Source organism: Candoia aspera, chromosome 1, assembly GCF_035149785.1.
Source record: "Candoia aspera isolate rCanAsp1 chromosome 1, rCanAsp1.hap2, whole genome shotgun sequence".
Classification (NCBI taxonomy): domain Eukaryota; kingdom Metazoa; phylum Chordata; class Lepidosauria; order Squamata; family Boidae; genus Candoia; species Candoia aspera.
Genome location: NC_086153.1, coordinates 76,516,368 through 76,542,889, shown reverse-complemented (window position 1 = coordinate 76,542,889; position 26,522 = coordinate 76,516,368). Strand labels below are relative to the sequence as shown.

General features: G+C 38.5%; 1 protein-coding gene across 1 annotated transcript in view; it reads left to right on the top strand.

The window, feature by feature from the left end:
- LOC134489987 (uncharacterized) overlaps nucleotides 1-23,602 on the top strand; it is a 40,291-nt gene extending 16,689 nt beyond the window's left edge. Inside the window, exons 5-15 of the mRNA XM_063292900.1 lie at nucleotides 198-324; nucleotides 1,944-2,038; nucleotides 2,948-3,104; nucleotides 4,053-4,177; nucleotides 13,654-13,861; nucleotides 15,309-15,454; nucleotides 18,061-18,150; nucleotides 19,414-19,540; nucleotides 21,015-21,109; nucleotides 21,475-21,631; nucleotides 23,123-23,602. Of these exons, the coding sequence (XP_063148970.1) occupies nucleotides 198-324; nucleotides 1,944-2,038; nucleotides 2,948-3,104; nucleotides 4,053-4,177; nucleotides 13,654-13,861; nucleotides 15,309-15,454; nucleotides 18,061-18,150; nucleotides 19,414-19,540; nucleotides 21,015-21,109; nucleotides 21,475-21,631; nucleotides 23,123-23,253 (1,458 nt within the window). The 3' untranslated portion in view covers nucleotides 23,254-23,602. The remainder of the gene's footprint in view (nucleotides 1-197; nucleotides 325-1,943; nucleotides 2,039-2,947; nucleotides 3,105-4,052; nucleotides 4,178-13,653; nucleotides 13,862-15,308; nucleotides 15,455-18,060; nucleotides 18,151-19,413; nucleotides 19,541-21,014; nucleotides 21,110-21,474; nucleotides 21,632-23,122) is intronic.
- Nucleotides 23,603-26,522: the final 2,920 nt, after the last annotated feature.

Genomic DNA, 26,522 nt, shown 5'->3' with positions numbered 1-26,522 from the left:
CTGATGTAACCCAGCTGATGCATTTGTACTCAGAAGCAAGACACCGTCGACTGAATGTGATTTAGGTATTCACACAGGCAAGTATATATAAGATTTCAGTAATAAAATGCAGTTTAGGATAATTTTAAGAATCTGTACATTTTAGAGATTATAAACTATGCTTTCTCATTTGTTATTCTAATGTTTTTGGTTTTTAGGTACTGATGCTGATTCGAAATCCAAAAGATGTTGCTGCATCTTTTTTCCATTTTTCAAACAACTTCAGTCCTTATCCTCCCTATGATACATTTGAAGAGTTCTTCCGAGCTTTAATGATAGGAAAAAGTAGAATTTCCATATTTCTATTCATTCCAACTGTTTAATGTCTCTAGATATGAAGAACATAGTTACTGTCTATCTTGATTATTGTATTTTATAGATTAGTGTGTGCTTTGTTCAAGCACGGACACTTCAAATTCAAGTTAATGATCTTAGCTTATTTGAATAAATAATAGTACTATGGCCAGTTTCCTTTTCAGATATAGCAACAAATAATAATTATTTAAAAAGAGAAGATGTGCTATGTATGCTGCCTTGAGCTCCTGCACAAAAGGCAGAATATAAATTCAATTAATAAATCAATAGATTAGCAGAGAAGTATGTTCGTTCATTCATTCGTTCAATTTGTATGCTGGCCTTTCCTTATTTGAGAGGCCCAGATAAGTAGATGTTTCCAAAATTGTCACTTAATTTTTCAAGGTGTTTCATCCTAACTTCTGGCAGCTAATGCAATTCCTTGTAAAGCTCCTCTCATGTAAGGCCAAATAATAAAGTGAAAGATATATATTTATTATCTTGGCTTAGATCCAGTTAAAATACTTAGCAAAAAGAATTTTATTATATTCTGAGTGTCTTATTTAGATGGAAAGGTTTAAATAACAACAACAATAATATCAATTTTCCAGTTAAATTATATTGCTTGTATGTGCTTGTTTATGCTCAGATTATAAACAATGTCATGACAGGGTAGCCACTATGATACATTGGCATCTATGCAAAAACTGTATTTTCTGAGTTTCCCAAATGTGGTATGATCACAAAATTAAAAACTGACAATGATTATGTTAAATTTTATGAGATTTTCACATATAAACTGATTACTATCTAGAACACAACATATCAGATATAACTATAATTGAAAAGAAAAGAGTAATTTTTCTAGCCGGCCACATGACCACGAAAGTGCCTATGGACAAACGCCGGCTCTTCGGCTTTGAAACAGAGATGAGCACCGCCCCCTAGAGTCGGACACGACTGGACTTAATGTCAAGGGAAACCTTTACCTTTACCTTTACAGTGACAGTAGAATTGAGGAAAAAGGATTGGAAAAAGTTATAAAATAAAGAGATGAAATATAGAGATGAAATCGGTAGTTAATGGAAAAGATTTTGCAAAGTCATCCCTATTGGTTCATTAGTCAGAATAACAAATGGATTAAACAAATGTTTATAAGAACTAAATATTTTGGCTATAGCAACTATGGATTCGCACAACACTACTTTGCTGGACACATGCTATATCTTGGATAATTCCTGGGTTCCTGGTTGGAACTAAAATTTCCAAACAACACCAGTCAAAGATGTGATTATTTTTGTTTGTTCTTTGTGCTGTGTTGTTCTTTGATGAATAAAAACTAGTAATATCTATCTCCCTGTTAAATTATATCACATTTAGAAAAATAAGTGCTGTTTTATCATCTTCAATCAGATAATTTTGTTGACCCCCAAAATGGGATTTGAACTGAACTAAATATGAGAAGACAGTTAAAAGATAATACTGCCTTTGGGGGAATTGACCAGATTGAATATTCAATGCGTCTGTGTGTGTGCATGTGTGTGTGTGTGTGTATCTATTATCAATCTTGTTCTAATGTGACCTTGATAATTTTTTTAAAATTTCAACAGTGCCCTGGGGATCCTATATAGAGTACCTTTGTGTATGGAACAAGTATGCTGATAAAGAAAATGTCCTGCCAATAACATATGAAGAGATAAAAGAGGTATGGTTAACAGTGTTCAGATATATGGACTCTTATCCCCATAAACAGCAATGAATGGAAGGGCTTAGAGAAAGGAAGATGTGAGTTTTAGGGTGGAGTGGGAATTTAACACCAGATCTTTCTGGGGTAAAATCAGCATTCCCAACATTTCTGCCAAAGTACTCAGCGTACAGATCTGTGCCAAAACACTCAAGAGTTTCCTTAAATGCATTCTATAGACACAATCAAAAAGCCCAACTAACTGAAGCTCTTATATTGGTCTCCTACTCTATTATTGAAATGATAAAGAAAAAGTAGATGACAAATGACCTCAAGGTGCTTCATTTCCTACTAGGGGTTTGTGGAGTTCATAATTAATCTAAAAGGCCCATGATCCTCCAGCAGGTAGTGCCTATCATTTCCAGCTAAGGAAAAGCCTTGAAGGTCTACACATTTATGGAAACAAACCCTCTGTGTCTGCTTAATCATACTTTTCTCCCCAAATAGTTTCTTTTTCTCTTTTTGCTCTGAGGAAGAAATAGAAATAACAGTACCATTCCAACCAACCACAGCATAAAGGAACCTCCATCAACATGAGATCCAACTGAGCTGGGAGAATTTGTATTTGCTCCCTGTTATAATGGTCTGTGTGTGTATCCATGCATATATTCATAACTTCACGTAAAGCATTCTGATTATAACCGAAAGCCACGTTGATTTATATACTTTGCATGGAGGTGTGGTATAGAATATTGCTGTAGCATTATGAATGAGAAAGCCAGAAGGAGCCTTAGACGTACCATTCATGAAAGTGCTACAAATATATTGCATCATTCCCTTTCCAAATATGGTCGGATTTCTTTGTTAGAAATGTGACATTAAATAAATGAGAACTCTCTTCACTAGCAGTACAAACTGATCTCTTTTCAGAACCCAGCTTTAGGAGCCAAAAAGATTTCAACATTTCTTGGACTGAACTTAAATGAGGAAGACTTCCGGGGTGTTGCAGAAAGGAGCTCGTTCAAGACAATGAAAGAACATTCTAAAACAACCCATGGAGAATTTGGTGATGTCCTTTTCCGGAAAGGTAACTTTTGAAAATCTGTAATATTGCACTCAGTACCATATTGAGGCTACTGGTAAATACGACACCTATTTTAATAAGCGTTAATTATTCATCCCTATTCCATGGAATAGGAAAATCACATAAAATTATAAATAATTTGCTTTTGAGCATTTGTATTTTTTTTAAAGAAACAAGAATTCAGGAGGCATCACAGAAAACATAATCAAATCTGTTAGCTTAATGGAGATCTGTGCTTTATTTAGAATACAGAAGAAAGGAATAAACTCTTTTGTTATTATTTTTAAATAGAAGTCGTCATAAAAGTGAGAAGTATAATAATTGCAAATTGGGTTAGCCTCACTAGAGGTTAATCTCTCTGTATTGATTTGGTGATGAGTAAACTCCTAACCCAACATCCCTATGCTCATGGTTTTTCCATTCTTAAAAGGGAGAGGGAAGTAATAGTTGTACAATGGTTATCATGTCTCTGAATTACAGTGGATAATTATATAGTTTTTAAATACAACAAAATGCCAAAGATATGGCTAGCTTTTAAAAACTAGCTTTTAAAATCAAATGTATAGTATTTGTGTTAATTTGCTGTTCCTGCTATTTCACTGATGCTTATATATAGGGATGTTCTAATTCATTTCCATCTGTTCATAAATTGACAATGTACATTTGCAATGGACTATGCACTCTGAGCTGGGCAGCTATTTAAAATGAATGGATGGATGGATGGATGAATGAATGAATGACCCAGAAAGGCAGATATGGAACATTGCAAAAGAGTTTGGACATCTAACTATTATTTGTTTCCTTCTCTGGGTGTTCAGTAGTATTGCAGGCTTTAGGCAGATACTTAATGACAGCAGAAGATGTGTGGTTTTCATATAAAAAAAGGAAAATCATGGATATTGAGTATATCTAAAACATGCAGCTATACATGTATCCATTTTTGTTTTTCAGGTGGAATAAGTGATTGGAAAACACTTTTTAGTGAAGCAAACAACCAGGAGATGGACACAATATTTAAAGAGCGCTTAGAAGGGACCAAAGTGGGAGAACTGATAAAGTATGATTGCTACTGCAAGGCTTGAAGATCAGGGAAGAAAGCCAACCACTATCAATTCATAAATGATTCCATTTTCAAGAAAAAAGGCATTCCATTTTCTTGTAAATGATTTTATAATCAGTCTTATTTCATCTCTGTTTGAAAGGGGAATAGAAATTACTTCAGAGTTTTCCGACAATATTTCCATAATGACTAAACTGCATTACTTAATCCTGCTGATAGCATATTCAATTCTATTCAGGTTTATGCCAAAATATTTCAGAAATATAAGAAATAATTAGACAACTAGATAGATGATAGAAATCTAAAATATGACCTTCTATTGTATAGAAATAGACAAGCTCTTAGTCCCACCAATTCTTCAAAGCATAAATTTATGTTTGGGATGTTTATACAGACACACACATATACATATACACACATTTACATACATGCTACATTATTACATTAAATGTTGAAATCAATTTAAAATGAAAATATTTATATGTACATTGAAATCTTAATCAGAAATTCTAGCAGTTAGAAAATTGATTCATTGCCTGCCACCCAATCTGAATGATCACTAGTAACTAGTAGATTTGTGTTAGTACAACAGGATCTTCTGTCTAAATCCACACTGAACTAATTAGCATTAGTGTGATGACTGTCTACTCAGCTTACCACTAACTTGATTCACACTTGGTTAAAGTAGAAATCTCTTTAATGGAATGTAGTGTGTAGTATAGTGAAAAAGTTGCAAATAGAAGTTCCTGCGCTTTCTCCATGTTAAACAGCCCAATGAACTCGACCCCCTCCCCCTTTTTCTGTATGCAGCCCCCCTTCTCATGCCAGTTCGTTCAGTTCTGTGCAGATGTCTCCAACGGCCTGGCAGCTTGACCTTGGATGCCAGAGGTAGCCCAAACAAGATGCTTTCACGCTCCTGGCTTGTCCCCCTCCCACTTCTACCGACTTGCAAGTCTCAACATGTGTTGACTCCATTCATGCATGCGAGTTGGATCAGATGTTCTAGGAACATTTGATCTGGGAGCATGACAGTTAGTTACCCCAAGCCTTAAGCAGGTAGGAAACCATCCATAAAACTTTTTTCTGAAAAACATTTGTCTGGGGCTTCTCCCCTGATGTTACAGCTTTGGCAACATATTCAGAAGTGCTTTGCCATTGCCTCTTTCCCAGGGCTGAGAAAGTGACTGGCCCAATATCACATAGCTGGCTTTGTCCCAAAGGTAGAACTAGAACTCACAGTTTCCCAGTTTCAAGCCTGGTGCCTTTAAGCAGCACACCAAATTGGCTCTCCCAAAATTTGTTATACCTTCCTTTCCTTGGCTTCAGTAGAAGGAAAGAAAAAAATTACTGCATACATTTGACAACAACTTGCTGCACCCTTTGCAGGGGCAAGAATTTCCAGATGCATGTATTTCATGTGATTTTAAATTTCCCAAAGTAAAAGCATAACAAACTTTACTTCTATTGTTCCTTTCTACAAACAGTTATCAATCATTAACATCTGTACAAACAAGGCATATGCAGTTATAAAAGTCAAGCATAGTTGCAGGCCTGGCAGCGGTCTTTGTTCCATTCCGCTCATCCCTTACAATATGGCCCTTACAAACAGAAGGGCAGACTGGAGCTGGCATTAACCTTAAAACAAGATGCACAAAGGTTTTGTGTCCAAAAGATCGGACACATTGTTCTCACCCCCAATTGGTCCAAACATCTAATCATTCTGATAACATGATCGCATCCCAAATGATCTGATTATTTATTACCCCTAAATGCAGGGCCGCAACTAGGGTCTGTGTCACCCAGGGCAAACATGGATTCCGCGTCCATTTTGGCGCCCCCCCCCCAGCACTCACTTTGGTGCCCCACCAGTGCGGCGCCCAGGGCACATGCCCCAGTTGCCCCTAGTTGCGGCTCTGCCTAAATGTACAAACTCCTCAAGAAATGTGGAGTACTTTTGACTGACTTTGCTCTGAATTAAGGCTTCTCTTTCTGCCTCCCTTTCTGAAGGAACAGGGACTCTTTGCTCCTCCATGTACATTACCTGACCTTTCAAATCTTAAACAACACTAACTTTTTATTTCCTTCTATTTTTTGAATGTATCCCTTCATGCTTCTCAAGAAGATGTCCTCAAACCCTTCTCCTGGGCTACTTCAGCACAAAGATGGGCACCCTCCCATCTGCCTCTGACAATCCAGTGCTCAGCTATCTCACTGCCTACTAAGAAACCCCCTTCTCTTCACTAAGGGAGAGTGCTTCCAAACTGAATTGGGACAGCACCTTTTCCAGACCAGCTGGAGTGGTGTCCAACTTGGGCTATGCCTTAGGGGTGTCCACCTGGGTCAATATACTGTGCTGCACACACACACACTCCTGCAGCCATCCATCCTGGAATCTGTCCTTGAGCTGCTTTCTCGTCTTTTTCCCCCTATGGTCTTTCCATTAATAACATCCTGCTCATAGCACCAATTAATGTTGGCTAAAGCAACCACAGGTTGGATACTGAAGGAGGAATACACAAGGATGCTTAAAATTAATAAAGATTTATTAATTAAGTCCAAATACTTACAACGCCAGAGTGATCATCCCCCAATCTGCCCCAATGAGCACAAATAGTGGCAAGGAAGGTATGCCATGGCGTACCACTCACAAAGGGATTGCTTTCATTGGGCAGGCTTTATAGCCCTTCAACCTCCCTCCCCCCACCCCCAGTTGCTTAGTTTATTTTGGGAGAAGTAAGTCAGGAAATAGTTGCATAGTTTAGGTAGGCATCAGCAAGGAAAGGTTATATATTAGTGAGCATTAGCTACACTGTTAAGTGTCTAGCAGTTATTGGGTGTCTAGTTAAGGCAGCTGCAGGAAATTAATATCTAAGTGAAATCAGAGCGGGGAGTTTGTTATTTCACAGCTAGTACAAAGCAAAGAAGCAGCTTACCAGTCTGGGAAGCCAACAGGAAAAGCCAGCTTGTCGAAGCAGTCTTTCTTCCTGGTGTTAATTAAAACTGCAGGTCAATCACAGGACAGGTCATTTTCATTTCTTGTGCAAACAATAGAGAGTATGTGAGATACATCTTTGGATTAGTAAAATCTGGAGAAGCAATTATTGACTGCACATTTTTACTATGGCTGAACAAAATATTCAAAAGAGATGCTTCACAAAACGTGTTGGCATGCATGAAGCACACTTCTTTGAACAGTTAAAGCAGCTGCATCCCTTGGAAGGCTGCTTTGAAGACCATATCTGGTTCAAGTTGTCTGCAACCATGGTATACACAGTAAACATTTCCACCCTCTTCCTAATGCTTAGCACAGCCCCAATTTCTACGTTATAAAGACGACAACTTTTATTTTTTATATTTGTGACCTACACAGATGCTTCTTATTGCCTATTTGTGATGCTGTTCATATAATTTACAGTGCATTCATTAACCCAGATTCCATCCTTGTATTCTCTAGGGCTATTTTAAAGCTTTGATCCATAGAGAATTGTTCACTATTACAATACTTTGATAGCATCTATAACTGCCACATATGTTTTTACACAGCCTCAAACATCCTCTTATAATACCAATAGCTTTATTCTTTTATTTCAAGTGCATTAAATATAATTGCAGTGAAATTAATTGAATACAATATGGCTTTTTCATCAACTGCTCTGGTTAAAGCTGCAATAAAATTGGATGACCCTAGAATGACTTTGAAATGTGCTCTTTCTAGAGAACTTTCAACTGATAGAATATCATCTATTCATGGTAAAGGGCCAAGTCCAAGATACCTAAATAAAAAAGCCCTTCGTATTTTGGGGAACACAATCAACTGATACTATTATCCCGATCAGATGATTTCTCTTCTACACTCCTTTTTTGTATTATTATTAAGCTTCAACTTTTTCTCCCCAAATTTCTCAGATATGTGTTTAAATATCAGGGGGACATTTTAATAATATTTCCTTAAGGAGGAATTAGCTGATAGAAATAAGAGGTACAATACTGTATTGTCCATTTTAGCTTAAGCCTCTAGATGACCTCACCATGTAATTCATATAGCAGTTTAAAAATATGAGGCAAAGATGTAGCTCTGAAGCACTTAAACAGCCAGCACATTTAACAGAAGCTCCCAGCACTGTCTGAATCCTGCCCTCTACATAGAACAGACCTGTGGTTGGGCCCACATGGTGATATCTGCAGTCCCCTCAGCCTTGAAGGCGGTTGTGGTGTGCCCTCTCCATAAGAGGCCATTGCTGGACCCAATGATCCTGGACAATTTCCATTTAGTCTCCAATCTTTCTTTTCTGGGGAAGGTTGTGAAGAGGGTGGTTAGGCTTCAGCTCCAAAGACACTAGAGGAAAGAGATTATCTGGATCCATTTCAGTCAGGTTTGAGGCCATGGTTCAGTATGGAGACAGAATTGATTGTCCTTAATGATGACATGTAGTGAGCCAGGATCAGAGAGTGGATCTCAATCCTGGTGCTCTTTGATCTCTTAACATTCAATACCACTGATGATAGTATCCTTTTGGACCAGCTTTAGAGGTTGGGAGTGGGAGGCACAATTTTGCAGTGATTTTTCCTCATTTCTCAGTGGCCGGTTTGGATTGGTATTGACAGGAGAGAAATCATGCCCATGGATCCTCACTTGTGGGGTGCCACAGGGTTTGATGCTCTCTCCCCTCTTGTTTAATATCTGCATGAAGCCACTAGCTGAGGACATCCATTGGTTTGGGTCAGGTATCATTAATACACTGGTGATACCCATCTGTACATCTTGACCCTGGGCTGACCAAGTGATGCTATCAAAATCCTGGCCCAGTGTCTGAAGGCTATGTGGATCTAGGCTCAGGCTTAATCCTGACGAGACTGAGTGGCTACATTTGTTTAAGCACCCCGGTCTGGGGGATATTTCATTTTTAGTTTTTGATGGGATTGTACTTCCCCATTTGAGACTTGTGCAAATTCTGGGGGTCCTCTTCGATTAACAATTCCTGGTTAAAGAGCAGGTGGTAGTTGTGGCCAAGAGGGCCTTTGCACAGGTTCATCTAGTATACCCCGTTCATGGACTGGAGGCCCTTCAGGTAGTTACTCATGCCCTGGTCACCTCATGATTGCATTGCTGTAATGCATTCTACACCGGGCTGCTCTTGAAGACCACCCAGAAACTGCAGCTGGTCCAGAAAGTGGCGGTACAGGCAATGATGAGTGTGTCACATTATGCTCACATGTCCCGCTGCTTTGTGAGTTGTGCTGATTACCATTTGGTTCTGGGTACAATTCAAGCTGTTGGTTATTACCTATAAAGCCTTTCATGGCATAGGGCCTGGTTATCTGAGGCACCGCTTGTTTCTGATTATTTTTGCCTGTCTGGTGAGGTCAGGCAGAGTGGGCATACTCAAGGTCCTGTCAATTAAACAGTGTCATCTTGTGGGATCAGGAAATATGCCTTCACTGTTGCATTTCTCTGGAATGACACTCCCCTGAGATTCATACAGCTCCCACTCTAAGGATGTTCAGAAAATTATTAAAATTTGGTGGTTCTCCCAGGTCTTGGGATAGGTGGTTGCAGAGTCCCTATGGTTTTGGGGGGGTTTTATTGGTAGTCCATAACCTTCTGATTGGTTGTGATATTTTTCTATATATGTTGTTTTTCTCTTTTTAATTGTAAGCCACCCAGAGCAATTGAGGAGTTGGGCAACCCTGAAATTTAAATAAATAAATAACAGTCATACCATCTCCCCAAGTCCCAATACAGAGAGAAGGTCCAGGAGGAGAAAATAGCTAATGCTCTCAAAAACCACAGAGAAGTCCAAAGGCTGCATTTTTCTCATCTATCCCTGCTGTAAGTTATCTGCCAAGGGGCCCAGAGCAGTTTCTATCTCAAACACAAAACACAAGGCAATTCCTTGCTTCTAAGTTAAAATGCTTGAACCAGCAGGTATGGAGGAGTATGGAGATGGCCTTGAAGAAAATATGCAGCAACCATCAGTAATCATGAGCTTAGCCCAGGAAAACAGGACAGTGGGAGAAAGAAACTCAAGACAGTCCTGCCTTGACTCTCTTTGGCATATGAGGGAGGGAAGGGGAAAGAGAACCAGTTTGGTCTAGTGGTTAAGGCACCAGCTAGAAACCAGGAGACTGAGAGTTCTAGTCCTACCTTAGGCACAAATCCCCCTAGGTGACCCTGGGCCAGTCCTTCTCTCTCAGCCTAATCCACCTGACAGGGCTGTTGTTGTGGGGAAAATAGGAGGAGGAAGGAGTATTAGGCATGTTCCCTGCCTTGAGTTATTTATAAAAATAATAAAGGCAAGATTAGAAATCTAAAAAGAAAATGCTGTCAGGCTTTTAAGATTCTGTTATTATAATCTATATCAATAAAGTGGAGTTTTAGTATTTCTTATGGTATTTGTTTCCTGGCCTGGCCTATCTCAAAGGCCTGACTTGGCCTATCTGGTAAATTAAACCAGCATAAATTTTGCTGCCTTGATTTCTCACCCTAACTGCCCTCTGCCCTGGTTTAGCACTGGGTAGGATCCTGATTTCATGTGTAAGAGGTAAGTAAAGTTGATCGGAGAATTCCTCCAGCTTTCCTGCATCTCCCCTTTTCAAGCATCCTAAACTGGTGGGAAATTATCTACCAATCATGGCTGTATTGCAATAGTAGAGTGGGGCTAGAAATGAAAAGCTTAAATTATTCTTTGCTCCTGCACCATACTGTCTGTCAAATACAGCCTGATTTGGCAATAATGGAAAGAGAACTTTTGAATACAGAGTGCATTGGGTAGGATTCAACTTTCGGTGGGATGGCAATGCAGAAGCTGGTACATATGTGAACACCTCTAGATAAATTTAAAATTTATAATATAAACATTGGGCAGGAGCTTAGTTGAAGCATGCAGCATTAATATCAGCTGTGGCTTTTTTGAGATAAGCCAAGTTATTAATAATGAAAAGAAATGATGGGAGAAGACATGTTCATATTAACACTGTTGGCTTGGCTAAATTGGAGCACTACTTTCAAATGGCCTGAATGATAAGTCACCAGCACAGTAGTCTGTGTTGATGATCTTTACTTGGGTTATTTCTGGACACAGGCCTTTTGGTCTTCTGGAAGATTGCTATATCCTATCTAAACCGTTAACTGGACTAACATTGCATGTGTGGGGAGTGGGTGCAGGCTGAATCAAAGAGAAGTCTGTGTTAGGAGAGCTCTTTTCCCTTCACCCTGTGATCCCTGCACCATGTGTGCCATCTGTCAATTGGGCTAAAGCAGTGTTTCTCAACCTCAGCAACTTTAAGATGTGTGGACTTCAACTCCCAGAATTCCCCCATCCTTTCTTATTTTCCTCACTCACTCATTGCCTCTTACACTCCAAGTTGGGGTCTCATACCGTATATAACTCTGAGTCAGTTTTTCTCTTCCCCCTCCCAAACTACTTCCTCCCATCTGTTCTGCGCTCCTCCCATTAGGGCCAGGGCTAGTGAAACTGTAACTGGGAGGCGTCAGGCATGGAATGAGGTGGTTGCCTCTTCCCCATAACTGTACCGTTTATCTAATCACTAATTACCTACCTTAGCAGTTTCAATGTCCTGCATCCTATACCCTGCAATTTAGCAATGTAATTTAACGACTTTATCTGCCTTGGACCAACTTTAATGAAACCACTGGGTTGCAATGTTTAAATTTTAAGAGATCTGATTCGAAATGTAGTTCTGGTGGGGGTTGATTCCAAAGAACCGGAACCAAGTAGGAAAGGCTCTCAGCTGGCATGTGGCATTCTAGTACTTCAGAGAACCAATTAACCCTGGCCTGGTATTCAGATCAAATATTCAGGCTCAGAGAGCCACCAGCAGGTTTTTCAACGATCATGCCCATTTGCCGAGCATGAAGTGTCAACAGCAGCAGTTTATGTTGGTTATTTTGGGTAACCACAAAGCTAGATATGTGCAGTATGCTCATTATGAGGCAGTCCTTGAACAGGGTTCAGGAATTATGGCTCTTAGCTTGTGACTGTGCTGCTATGAATGGCTCCTTTTGGCAGTACTTTTTGGAGGTGCTGGCATAGCTGTAATGGGGTCACTTGCTTTCTGAGCCCAATTCAGTGTGCTGCCCAGTATAATGTATAAGCCAAAGATCAAATCACTTGCCTACTCCCTGGCAGTCTACCTTACAACCCTGAGGTCATTAACCTTCAGTGTTTAATTTAGGTCAAGAACTGTTTTATTATTTGACCATGTCCAGCCATGGGTATAGCATCAACAGTTAATGGTGCTTTCTCTGTGATGGGGCCTATATTATGGAACAAAAAGCTGCCGTCGTTGAAGCAAGACATAATTTTTAATCAGGTTTTTTTCCCCAGGCTTGTATATTTGTTTTATTATTTATTTATTATTTATTTGTTTTATATACACCCTCCATCTCACTTTTACGTGACTCTAGGCAGCTTACAATAAAACAAATAAAATACATAAAACACAGAATATAAAAAACAAATAAAAATAAAAACACACAGCAGCCAGGCATAATCTAACCAATCATCTGCAGGAAATGGGCTCTAGCCCATGCCCAGGGCCCCAGGCTTGAGCACAGAGCCAGGTTTTCAAGGCCTTATGAAAGGCCAACAGGGAGGGGGCCAATCTAATCTCAGGGGGATGATGTTCAAAGGGCAGGCGCCACAGCAAAAAAGCCTCTCCTTCTGGGCCCCACCAGCCAACTCTCCCTAGTTGAAAGTACATGGAGCATGCCCTTTCTGCCAGATTGGGTAGGACAGGTAGAAACAATAAAAATTATACCATTATTATATTATAATTATTCAATTATTATATTATTTCTGCAAGCCTTTCAGAGTCATTATTAACCAATATTAACTTGCCAAGCTTTGGTTCAAAACAGCATGTAGCAAGGTCTATGGTGACAAAAATAGGAAAGTTATAGCAGTGGCATCTGGACTTTAAAAAATGGAAAAATGAGGGTTAAAATCCATAGCAGAATAGCCTACTTTTGCAATGGCTAATTACTGCCACCTCCTTTGCCCTGTGAAAATGCTGGTGTAGGATTTCTAGCATGCTGCCATGCATGTATTTTATGGACTCAGGAACTCCAACCTCATTTCCAGAAAAAGTTGTCTCAGGCCAGTTTTCTCCTCTTAAGAATATGTTTTTCTCTAACAGTTTTGTCAACCTTGGCAACTTTAAGCTGTGTGGGCGTCAACTCCCAGAATTCTGAGAGTTGAAACCCATACAGCTTAAAGTTGCCAAGATTACAAAACACCGCTCTAATATGTCATTCATTCAATCCAAATTGGCCACAACTTCGTTGGAAAATATTGTGCAGGAGGAAGGGTTGAATAAACTTTGTTCACATATTTAATCTATTTAGTGACAGTTAATCAGTAACAAGATCTATTCTTTGAGAAAAGATAGCTGTGTGTTCTTTCTCTATAAGTGTATTAGCTTCACTTACAAAGCCAACTGTGTCTCCAGGCTACCCATCTGCAATCTTAGAATATCACAATCATGGCTCAAAAACAGATTAGTGAGGTTCTTGATGAGAAGATGGAAAAAAATGAAAAGACTGCTCTTTCAGATCGGACATTTGTGTACGATGGAGTGTTGTATCCTGCTATGATCTGCTGCCTGGAAAACCTGAAAATGGTTCATACTTTCAGAGCTCGGAGAGATGATGTCATATTAGTGGGATACCCCAAAACAGGTGAGCATCATAGTTTTGGAAGGAATGCGTTTATCTCTGTGCACATATCTGCGCATGTTTGATAGTTTCTTTAGAGTTTATAACAGAGTTCCTGTTAAATAGAACCTAGTAGATTCCAAAGCATTAGACATTTTATTGTGATGCATTTAATAATTTTTCTTTATGAAACACCTCAGTAATCACCATATCTCAGATGACATTCCTGACTGTCCTGTGTATTTCCAGAAATACGGGGCTCATAAAATGAGATGGGCACTTTCTGCTTAAAAAATCAACTATATGAATACCTTCAGTAATTCTGAAAATGTAAATTGCATATTTTCCAAATCAAATGCAGCCTCCATGCAATGTATGAAAATACATAAGGAAGTTGATGAAATTCCTTTTCTTACTGTTGGTGTAGTATTGAAAAGACTTTATCAGGTTATTGGCAGGCCAAAATTCATAGCTAATATTTGTATCTGGCAACTTAAAGAAGCAAAGAATCTTTTGTTGCAGGATTTTTTGGTAGCTGTAAAAGGAAACGTGCATACTGTGAATGGGAATAAATAATAAGAATTCTCAATTATGCAATCAGGATTGAAGGATTGTGTTTGCCAGAAATGCAAGTATTAGGAAAAGTACATACCAAAATGTGTATGCCTACCAGAAGAAATACACATATAGTACAAATAAATAGGTCTTTTTCACGTTTCTTTAAAAAAGCAAATTGAAGTGAAACTGAACAAAACAACAAAGAAAGAAATTGCATCAAAACTTATCAAATTATAGAATAACTCAAGGCAATTTGACCAAATTCCTTGAAAAATTGCCTCTTGCTCCTTCTTGGGGGAAAAAAACCCTAGTTCAAATACAAAGAGCACAGATTTAGAAAGAACACATACTACAGATCAGATGTCAGATGATTTTTTTCCCAGAGTTATGTAATAATAATTACATTTGTGCCTACCCCACTCACACAAAAAAACTTCATAACACTGGTGTGTTGATAAATTCTGTATACTGGGGATATATCCCAAAAGCACATATCTAGTTAAACTTGATAGATTTATCTATTCATGGCTGCAAGGGCTTTAATTGTGAGACCATAAGTATTTCAGGTAATGTAGATTATAATACAGCTGTATCAGGCTCTGTGTCATATCTTTATTTTGGGGAAAAGATGTTTGATATTTACCATTTTTAGTAACTATGCTTAATGTCTAGTTACTTGTTCAGTGCTAAATTCTTACCTGACAAATCTACATACCTAAAGGTACTGTGCATGCAACAGACAGCAGAACTACAACCCTCCTCTCATTCTTTTTGATGTTTCATGTGCAGGAAATGTTTATTCCCGCATATTCCCATTCTATGCTTATGATTCAACTCTGATATGGTTGAAATGGTCTATGGTCAGGATATGTCCTTTTACATATTATTTGACAACATTTCTGCATTTCTTCAGGTACAACCTGGGTTGGGCAGATTTTAATGCAGCTGGAAGCTGCCTCTGGAAAGTATGATGAAGATGAACAGAAGTGGAGGCAGCAAAAACTGTACGATATATCAATGCATCATCTTCTTCAATTTGGAGATCCAGAGAAATTTGAGGTTAGAAAATGGAGAAATACTCAATAACTTCTATCAAAGGGCAGGAAAGTCACATGAAAGATTTAAAAGCTGGGAAGGTGTTGTAAACAGGAGTGCTATTTATGTAGGACAAAGCACCTTGAGATTTAACAAGGTGAAATTCACTCAGTAGAAAGGAAAAAAGCTAGACAGGTGCAGGAGAGAAATATGGATCCTTGTGCGAAGATGGTGCATTGGGTTTCAATCAGCTCACAGCGATTATGTATTATAGATCATTGGAACTCTACTAAAAAAAATAACAAAGCAGATTTTGCCAGCCGGAACTCTGCCCTTAAATATCGGTGAGCGAGATGGGCAGTGATGAAATTTGAAATATAAAATAAATAAAATCATAACATGTATTCATTAATCTATAAGAAATGCTAAACTAGGGACAGGCATCCTTTTGCAAGTAGGAGCTATACTTATCTTAAATCTGTATGTGATGATGGGGGGATACTTTAGCAGACAGAGGTCACAAGGGAGCAATTCAATTACTTCTATCCCAAAGCTTAGCAAACTTTATTTAGTATTATTTCCATTAGAATGTGGAGTGAAATTGCATCTTTGATTTTTGATAATATGCCACCAAATATCAGTGGTAAGAACCAGTTTCCTCCCCCAAGGAGTGCAAAAAACACACATACCACCAATTCAGGGATATAGGTTGTATGAAGACAAACAAATAAAATTTTTTGACTTGAATTGAAGATTCAGTCAGATATTTTCAGCTTGTCCTTATTTTAAAGTATTTCCTTATTCCTTATTTTAATGTATTTCCTGTGCTCTATATCTTTTCATGAATTATAAGTTCAGCCCAGGCCCCTTTTCACCAACATATGTAGAAAAAAAACCCTGCATTTTAACAATAACAGTCAGATAACTTAAATAGTGGGAAAGGATCCAAGTGTTCATTCCACATCACAAGAATGTCCTCAATTTATATCCCTATTGTATATTGTACTGATGGAGACCATATCCATTTCTCTGGAATCAGTTAAGGGATCATTGTATCCAACCAAGGATTTCCAAGTCAGCTAAAAAGTTCTGGAATGCTGTGTTAAACATGCTGGACACAATGCAGCAAGGGAAATTTGGCCTGGAACTGTTTTCAGGAATTAATTTCTACTAGCTGGAATGAGATGCCAAAAATTATTTTGAAACACACTGTTTGCATGACAAGAAAAAGCATATTCAAAGTGTTGGCTTTCCAGCTGTGTACAGTTTCTTCTAAAGTGTCTCAAGGCCCAAATGCATAATTTAAGTATGGAATTTGCTACACAGGGTACATAGTTAAGCTATGGAGTTTGCTGCTAGCATTATATAATGATGACCAGTGGTTTAGCTGGTCTTAAGACAAATTGATGGAGAATTGGATTCATAATGGTTGATAGTTTTGATGTCTGTTAACCATCTCCAAATTCAAAGGCAGCATGTCTTAAACCAGCTGTTAAGATCTAGGAAGCAAGAACCAAAGAAGACCATTGACTTTTGCTTCCGTTCCAAGCCACTCTTGCTTTCAGCCTCGTTGTCATGGGTGTGTGTGAGGGGGTTCTCAGGATCCAACCAGATAAACTCCAGTACTCAAAGACTTTCTCATAAATCAGACTTTTTAGAAAAATTAAAAGATAGAAAGCATTGGTTTCTCTATCAGTCATACAAAACTAATAATGTAAGCAGCACGCAGAAATAGATTTCCTTCTCCCTTCTTCACCTGCCTACAAAGACTCCTGAAGAAAGGTTGGAATTCAGTAAATCGATATATAGCTTTATTGCTCTACCATTCTGAGCATACCTATCTCCCTGCCTGCAAGAGTAATGCTATTGTATCATTGTGTATACTCTAAAATGTAGCTATATATGCCATATAATTCCCCATATCAGAATTAACCAAATGTGTTAATTATGCCTAGATGGCAATCTCTTGTGGCTAGCCAAATAATTATCTTCTTCCTGGGTCTTCTTATGATCCTCTTCTTATTCTTTGGTTGGGTAGACCCAAGCCCTCAAAGCACAATCCTCCTCTCTTTTTGAGGAAATTTCCATCACTCCAGAAGTGGTGGTCTTTGGTTCACCATGAACCTGCAGACATTTATCATCCAAACTACCTAAATCCAGTTTAATTTGCCAGCCAGGATCTTTTTCCCCCAGTTCCGAAAGTTTGCCAACTCCAACTTCCGTCGTCCCAGCTCATCAGTCTTCAACATCCTTACCCCTCTGCATGAGATCTTTGTACATGTGGAAAAACCCTTGCTCCACTCCAATGCTTTCACAGAGGAATTTTTCACCCTCCAGATACAACACATGTGTTGGAGAGATCATGTGACAGGATGACAGTGTTTAGCTGCTCTGTTCTTTCACATTTATGTTATGCTATAGATTCCACAGTAGCTCTCCTTATATCAATCAATACAATTTATACAAAACAATCTCCTCTGTATATGCAGTTAATTAGGCAGTTTATGATGACCAAAATCAGTGGGACTCAAGCATTTAGAGATTAACTTTGATATCACTAATTTACATCTGTGTGTGATTTTCTTTGCATAAATGATGTTAACTTTCTGATTATTTCAATATTACTAAAGAAGATGGAAGAACTGCCTCCCAGAAGACTTATAAAAACCCACCTCATTCCTCGAATGTTGCCCAAGTCATTTTTTGAAAAAAAGGCAAAAGTAAGTACTTGAATGTTCTTAATTATGATTTTATATATCATTAATACATGTATCATTTATCAGTGAGATGTTGTCAAATAAATTTACACAGTCAAATAAAACAACAAGCCCAAGATTACACCACCTTTCTAGCTCTTGATCTGGTCTGGAGCTCAGCTATGAGAAATTGTATTTTATTCAAAATAGAAATTGGAAGTTTTCTATTTCTGCTTTTCAAGCATGAAAGAAACGTGCAACATTGGAGCCCACAGTCTGAGGCTTGTGCCACTTGATGTCATTATTTAGTGTTATGTTTGTATCAGGCAAGTTCATGAAATCAGTGGTATCTTCATTTAACTGTTAAAACTATTGTTAAAGATCTCGTGCAAAGGGTTCTTAGCTTTGCTGCTTACAGTTCTTTGCTTAGGATCTTGGTAAATGATTTTGGGGAAGAACTGTAATGATGGCCTATTCAAAATCACTATCAGACTCACACAAGGGGTTTTATGGATATCTGATTTAATAATGAATAGTATGCAGGATCACAAGCAAAGCTGAAAATAGTAAAAGCGCGGGATGTTTCCCAATAAAACCCCAAGCAGCTTCCAGTCCCTCTCCCCAAAGCCAGCATAACTGCATGCCCACAGGTGCCTCTAACGGTTCCTGCCGGTCTGCGGGAAACGTCCTTGACAAGGCGAGATAACCCAAACATGCATTCTTCACTTCTCGCATCGCAGATGTCATGAGTACTGATGGCGAGCAGGAGGGGGCCCCTATCCAGGGGGGAAAACACATGCGTAGTACTGAGGAGTTAAGCAGCCATTCAAAGAGACACAGATCAGACCCGCCTTAACCTTTGGGGTTTATCTGTCTGGGTTTTTCTCATGTTTCTTCAGTTTGTTAGGATTCTGTCTTACGGAGCAGTAATAAAACACTAGAGACCTACACCTCGTCTCAGCATGATTCCTGACTGTTAGGACAGCAGCCTGGTACAAGGAACAGGAGCAGCCCACTCCCATACAAGAACTCGTGTCAGCACCATGGCATGGGAACCCGTTACGATGTTTTCCAGGAACATTGGAACAGGGACCATGACAAGAACTTAAAAAAAAAAATACTGTTCTCCTGATTTGATGGCCTTATCTCTAATCCTTATTCAGTTCATTTCCAAATACATTTGAGCTTTCATACTGCAATTTTTTTAAAAATGGAATATTTTTAGTATTCTGGCTCTGCTGTCCTCGATTTTACATTTACATGTCAATTTATCTTTATGCTTTAAAGATACTGGTTTTGTTTCGGAATCCAAAAGACACAGCTGTATCTTTCTTCCATTTTGCCAAAGGCATGAAACTGATTTCTGACCAGAAAACCTGGGATGAGTTCTTTGAAGATTTTATCACTGGAAAAGGTGTGCTCCATTCTCCTCCTTCTTCACTGGGGGAGGGCCAGGGGTGGGGGGGAGACCTTGCTTGAAATAAGGGGGGAAGTGGACTACAGACAGCCCTTGGCCTTATTCCACTTGTCTTTGGGTCTCCTGTGCATTCCATCTGTCTGTGGAGTGGAAACAAGATCCTTTTGGGCAAAGGCCCATTTTCTCCTGTTTGTCTTTGGACACTGAAACTTATTTCCATTGTTTCTAGCTATCTGGCAGATTCAGTAACAAAGCAACAATGGTTCCATGCTTTATTTCATATTCTAAAGCTAAGTTCATCTAGCAGGCTTAATCTTAAACCTGGATTAACTGCACATTATCACTGTATTTGTATACCATGCTATGACTCCCCCCACCTCCCTAAGCCACATTATGTTGTAATGTGATGACAGGGTTCACCCAACATGCTAAGAAAGCGGCAGCATTTCCTACAATGCTGAACTACAAACTACCCATCCCCATTTTAGCCTAGTACAGTATGTTGTGTGAACTCAGCCTGTGAGTGACATTTACTTGATTTGTATTTTTTCTATACATGTCTAACTCAGACAGCAAAGAGAGATGTTCATGTTTTCCTTACCCTTTGGAAATACATTCATTTCCATTCAGGAGAAATTTGTAAGCTCCTTTGAAAAGTAATTCTCTCTTATATATACTTATGTGCTCAGTTGACATTTAACATTATTGGCTGTTAATTCTGGCTATATTTTTCAGCATTCTAGACTCTCATTTCACTCCATCAGTGCTATTAGTATTGTTACAGATAAAATGAAAACTATTACATCTGTTTACATTTAGCTTTTTAGTTTAGTCTGAGTTAAGTGACCAAATATAGTTACTTTAATGACTAAGGACACTGATAACCCTTGGACAAGTGTGATCAAAAGCATCTGCAGGGGGTGTCAAGGGAGGGCAGGAGACAACTGACGAAAGCAGCATTGTGGCATAATGGCACATTGCTGTTTTCAACATTTTGATGGGAGTGTTGGATCCTGCAGATGCCTCTGAGTGTAGTTGATTACGTTTGTAGTGAAATATTGTTTGACTGGTACACCATAAGCAAAAATTAGAATTATACACTCTGAATGAATGACAAACCAAACATCAGTTTTGGTGAACAGGTAAGGCGACCTAATGAGCACACTGGAATAAAAATAAAACATTGATGGAAAGAATGAACAGGTAGGTGGGCAAACAATTACGTTTCTCCAATATTATTTAAAGCAGAATTCCCACATGATTGATGTTAAAGATGTATTCTGAATTATTCATGGAAGAAATATCCAGAGAAGCATTTTGTTCCACCACTCCAGACTTTGCCTTACAAACATAAGCATCACATAATCGTTTGTTTGTTTGTTTCATGGGTTTGTGGAGCCAAACAGCCCATTCATTACCATTCACTGTATTATAGATAAATAATCAAAATATTCTGCTTAATTCCTATCAGTGGCCTACGGATCTTATTTTGATCATGTTATTGAGTGGAACAAGTATCTGGATGACAGCAATATATTTTTTATTACCTATGAGGAACTAAAAGAGGTAAGCTTTTAAGAATAAAACTATTTCTGACCAGGTATGGTAATGAACAATTGATCAGGAAATACAAATGGGAAATATAACTCAAGGTTTCTTCTTGATAGCTTTTCTCTAAGCAACTGGTAAATATCTCAGAAACATTTTCTTTTTAAATTCAGCCTCTGGATTAGCTGATCTACTCCTAATATTTCAGTGAGACAATCAAGACTGTGTTTTGTTTTGCTTATTTGCTTATTTATTCTAATTCACACAAAACCAGCCTACAAATATCAAACTTCTTGTATGGTACTCAGATCTAGACTTGGAATTGAGGAACTTTTTCTGGGAGGGTATTACATACTTATGTTATATATCTATGTGTTATTCAGAATGCAGCCTTTGGACTGAAAAAGATAGCTGAATTCTTTGACTTTTCTGTGACTGAAGAAGAGATTGAAAGCATTGCACAGACAACAACTTTTGAAAGCATGAAAGATAATGTCAGAGGAACTTATGGAAAAATGGGCCAGATACTTTTCCGCAAAGGTAACATTGTGATATTTTTAAAATAATTTTGCCAACATCATTTAGTGGTCTTTTCTAACCCCGTGGCTTCATGTTGTGTGGGATTTCAGTTCCCAATACTCAGAGGTGTGTTGGCTAGGAATTGTAAGGACTGAAGTCTAGCAATGGGTTGGAAAAGGCTGATATGCATGCTGCTTTCAGGACATTAGCTTGGGTAGCTTTATTCAGATATTGGGGAATATGATACAAATATATGAATTGAATATTTTAGAATTAATCTGTACCTAAAGCAGAATCATATAAAGCAGGAGTCTGAGCATTTCAACTGAACTCTGCAGGAGGGAACCACATCTGCACTGTCTCATAGAAGGAGTAGGAGCCTCCATATTACATAAAGAAGACCAGTCTTAAAATTGTTAGTTGTGTTTAACAGCTCTTTGCCTGCACCCTTATGAATGTATTATGTATCATCTGTTAACACAATTTAATAGCCATCTCCATAAAATACATCAAGCTATAATAAAATAAGGCATCAACAATTAAAGAATCCAAATTAAATCATATTTGAATTAACATACCTACTTAGAAGTAATTTCCACTGAATTAAAATGAATTCAGATAAGAAAGGATAGTAGAACGACAGCACTGAAAGACTGAAGAATCAATAAGCATAAACAACTACTTAGAACTGGTAATTGTAAGGTATGAGAATGATGAGACAGGAACCAGTGGTTCCTTACCTTACGTTATATCTTACCTGCTTCCCAAGGACATCAAGAGACTGTTAAGTTGGAAGGATGGGAGGAAAAGGTCTAGATTTAATTCTGAAGTGTAGGTATAAGAAGGATCTAACTTCTTTGCACTATAATAGGGAATCAACTGTTGTGTTTAAGAGTTTCATTCTTCTCTGTAGTAAAGATTTAAATCTCACCAAGTCCTATTTGAGAGTCTTCTTGCTGAGAAGAGCCACATGTTGAATAAGGGGACAAATGTCTGACAAAAGCCCTCTTGTGAAGCCTGATAGTAACCTACAAAAGCTCATTGAAATGTATTAATCCTTGTTACTCATCCAAAATCAAATAGGCAGGTGAATCTTTTTTTAGGGATAAAGCATGGAGAGATCTGTTTCAAATCTGAGAACTGGGTATGGAACATTACCCCAGCACATATAAAATCTCTCTGTTAAAATTAACATTTCATGAGCCTGATGAAGTGGACTCCAGAGCCTAAAAATATGCCATATAAGTGTCTTTACAATGTGATAAACTCTTTGTTGTTTTTAGATGAGTGTTAAAGAAGAATAGCTGTTCATTGGGTTAACTGAAGCACTTTCTCTCCCTTTAACTTCCCCCCTCCCCCCCCAACTGTAATTGTTATTGTCTGTCTGTCTGTCTGTCTGTCTGTCCTTCCTTCCTTCCTTCCTTCCTTCCTTCCTTCCTTCCTTCCTTCCTTCCTTCCTTCCTTCCTTCCTTCCTTCCTTCCTTCCTTCCTTCCTTCCTTCCTGTTTTGCAGGCATAGTAGGTGACTGGATGTCTGTCTTCTCAGAAAGCCAGAATGAAAAAATGGACAGAAAATTTGAGGAGAGTGTAGCAAAAACTAAGCTTGGAATGATGTTGAAATATGAGCAGTACTGCAAAAACTGAAGAGGTCATCAGTGCTACAAATCTCTCATGTTCTGATTCTCTGCATGAGGGTAAACATATTTAAGTTAGTTTGTTCAGGAGGAATTCTTCTGGTAATGCCTTCCTCAATCTCCAGATGTGCCAGATGTCAGTTCCCATAATCCCAACATAGCTATTCGCTAGGTCAGAGATTATAAGAGCTGAAGTCCAACACATCTGAAAAAAGCTGCTTTCGGTACACCATTCACTCTTTCCTCCTCTTTTTGATATTTACACTGTTGATGCTATATACTTATTTTTAAGTGGAAGAACTCTACCAGAATTAATTAAAACCTGTACTTATCTATAAAATAAAGCAACTTACTCTCTTGTTCTGTGCAAAATTTGTTGAGCAATTGTTGGAAGACAAAACGGCTAAGCAGCTTAAAATTGTGAACAACTGACCGTGGTGACCCATCATGGCACCTAGTGCCACCAAAGCTGGAATGAGCAAGCAAAATGGTGTGTTCCTCCTCCCACCAAGGGTGACATAAAGAACTGCAAACAGCTACAAGGGTTGCAGGTCATGAGTATTGACCAGTCAGAGTGGCAGTTATGCTTGTGTAAGATTCTCATAAATAATAGAAGTAGTGTAAAACTGTAAAATATAAGATAATTCTAAACTCTTTGTCAGCAGAAGTAGCAAAAATAACCTTGTAATGTATGTAATGGTGACAGAGGCCCCATCACGCATGGCTGAATCATTTTAATTCTAGTTTAAAATGGCGTTCCATGCAGCACAGACACCGGACTTTCATGCACTAAAGAACATGAAACCTGTACTTATGAGGAGCCCATATAAGACTTGACAAGGCCTTTGGAAAGCATCAATCAAGCATTATGTGGGCAGATTGGTCCCAAGCCAAAAAGGCCACAGAAGGCAGTTCAAAGACACTGGAGAAGAGACTATTCCCACAGCAGCCTAAATTAGTGAATATTTGCTGGGCAGATTCCAACCCCTGACAGTAACCACAGCATCAATGAAGGCTGTCAAGTCATGTCCATGACAAAAGTTGTTTTGGGAGAAGAGAGAAGACAGTACTTGGAGATGATTTCCCTACTAGTGGATTATGGGACTTCATAGCATCACCTAGCTCTCACTGAAACCTATTGTCAATACATTTGGCATAATGATGCTTGGATTACTCTAGAAGATGCTACAAATTGATAGTGTGGAAATAACATGAAACTGAAACCAGTTTAGATTGTTTCAGGTATGGGCTGGGGGTGAGATGAAGGCAACTTCATGAGGACATAGCATTAAAAAGCAGTTACAAGGGCATGTTTGTGCCATGGTTAGGGTGATACAATAATGAGCCTTCTGTATCGTACAAAAAAGTACTTTTTTATTGGTCCTGAAGGATCTTCATTGAGCTGTTTTGAGGTAGCCACAAACGAAGCAGCTGAAATAACATAAGAGAGGGAGGAGGGGGAGAGAAAGATCAATACGTATGAATTCATTTCATGTACACTCATTTGTGCAGTCAAGATAGCTTGATTTTGCCTCATGTAGGAATGGCCACCTCACATTTTGGAACTTTCTCCCATCTTGCCCTTGAATTATGTTTGGAATCCCATCTCCTGTGACTTCAAAAGCCCCTTAAAATGCTGGCCTTTAAGCTGGAAGAACTTTTATTTTCAGCAGCAATACTCAATACAGACTTAAATTATAATAATACTAGGGTTAGATAATGTTTTACATTGATTATTATAAGTTGATATTGATTGATTGATTGATTGATTGATTGATTGATTGATATACCTAAGCTTGGTACCAAGCTTAGGTATAAGTGCTTCCCAAATAAAAATACTAATATTATTTTTATTATATATGTAACAGTTTGAGAGAAAACTTAGGAGATAATGTGATTAGAAAAGGCCAAGCAGAGTAAAAGCAAGAACATTAGAAGCTGCCTTCCATCTAATTCACTATTGCTTCCTCCAGTTTTCTTCAACATGCCTTCTAAATAAGTTTGGTTTAAAACTTCTAGAAATCTGAGAGTTATATTCCCAACACGTCTGGAAGACACCAGATTGAGGAAAGTATACTTACAACTGGCAATTTTAGAAAGTTTCAAACAATTCTCTTTTCCAGCTCCTTTTAGAGATGCCAGGAACTATTGGACATCATAATGCAAAAATATTTTGGAGTAAATATACGATGTTCAGACTTCTGTTAACGTCCCATTGTGGACTTAAGTACTGTATACTATTATACAGTATACAGTAACTCTCATTTTGCTCAGCACTGTGCTGCATAGAGTAATAAACAAAATCACCAGCAGATGTCACCCTTTTATAGTGTACCAGCAATGGTTGTCCTCATTATTAAAAACAAACAAACAAACTTGATTTCTGGCTTCTAATTTGAGTTTAAAAAAAAAAGAAAAAGAAAAGAATTTTACCTCCCATCTCAAATACTCAGAGCTTTAATCAGATATATTTTGATTAAAATATCCCTAAAATTTAGTGGAAATATTAAATCCTGCAGGGCATGAAATGGTGTGGATTTCATCATCTAGGCTTTCAAGAATGGCCCAGCTGCTTGTGGTACATGCAGACCTCTGTTTCAGTCAACAAGATTAACCTAGCACTTACTAACTCACAACAGACACAGAAAGGCAAAACAGGTGAGAACATCTTTGTGATGTGCAAAAGTTAAACAACTCATGATAACAAGCTCCCAGATACCCACAGGACCATCTCTCCTGGCAAGATGTGCTCAGGCCTGTACGCTCTTTCAGGGAAGGAATAGAGGAGGTCCCCGTGTGAACGGAAGCAGGTGAGGCCCTAACAATGCTCCTTCTCAGTAGTGCCCCCACACTTTTGCCTCGTGAGGTGCAGAAGGCCCCAAGCCTCCTGGCCTTTAGGAAGGCCCTTATGACCACAGGTCACTTACAGTAGTTGTTAATAGTGACAGAGCTGCCTTAGTGATTTAATGAGGTTTTCTGTATCTGGTGTCTGTCTTTGAATTCTCTGTACTTTTAAAAATGGTAAATCACCTCGAATCAAAGGAAGTAGGTGGTCTATAATGTTTTGTATAAATAACTGAATTGTATAAATAATGACCAGCCTTCCACCAGCAGGTGCCTTCTAGGTGTTTTACATTTTAGCTCCCGCAGTACTCCAGCCAGCAAAGACAGTGGCTGAGCAGTGGATCTGAAGTCCAACACTGTGTCCCAATTAACACCTTGTGGATAAGGATGCAAACACTCTTCTAGTCTAATGTTATTAAATGACTCCATCTCTTT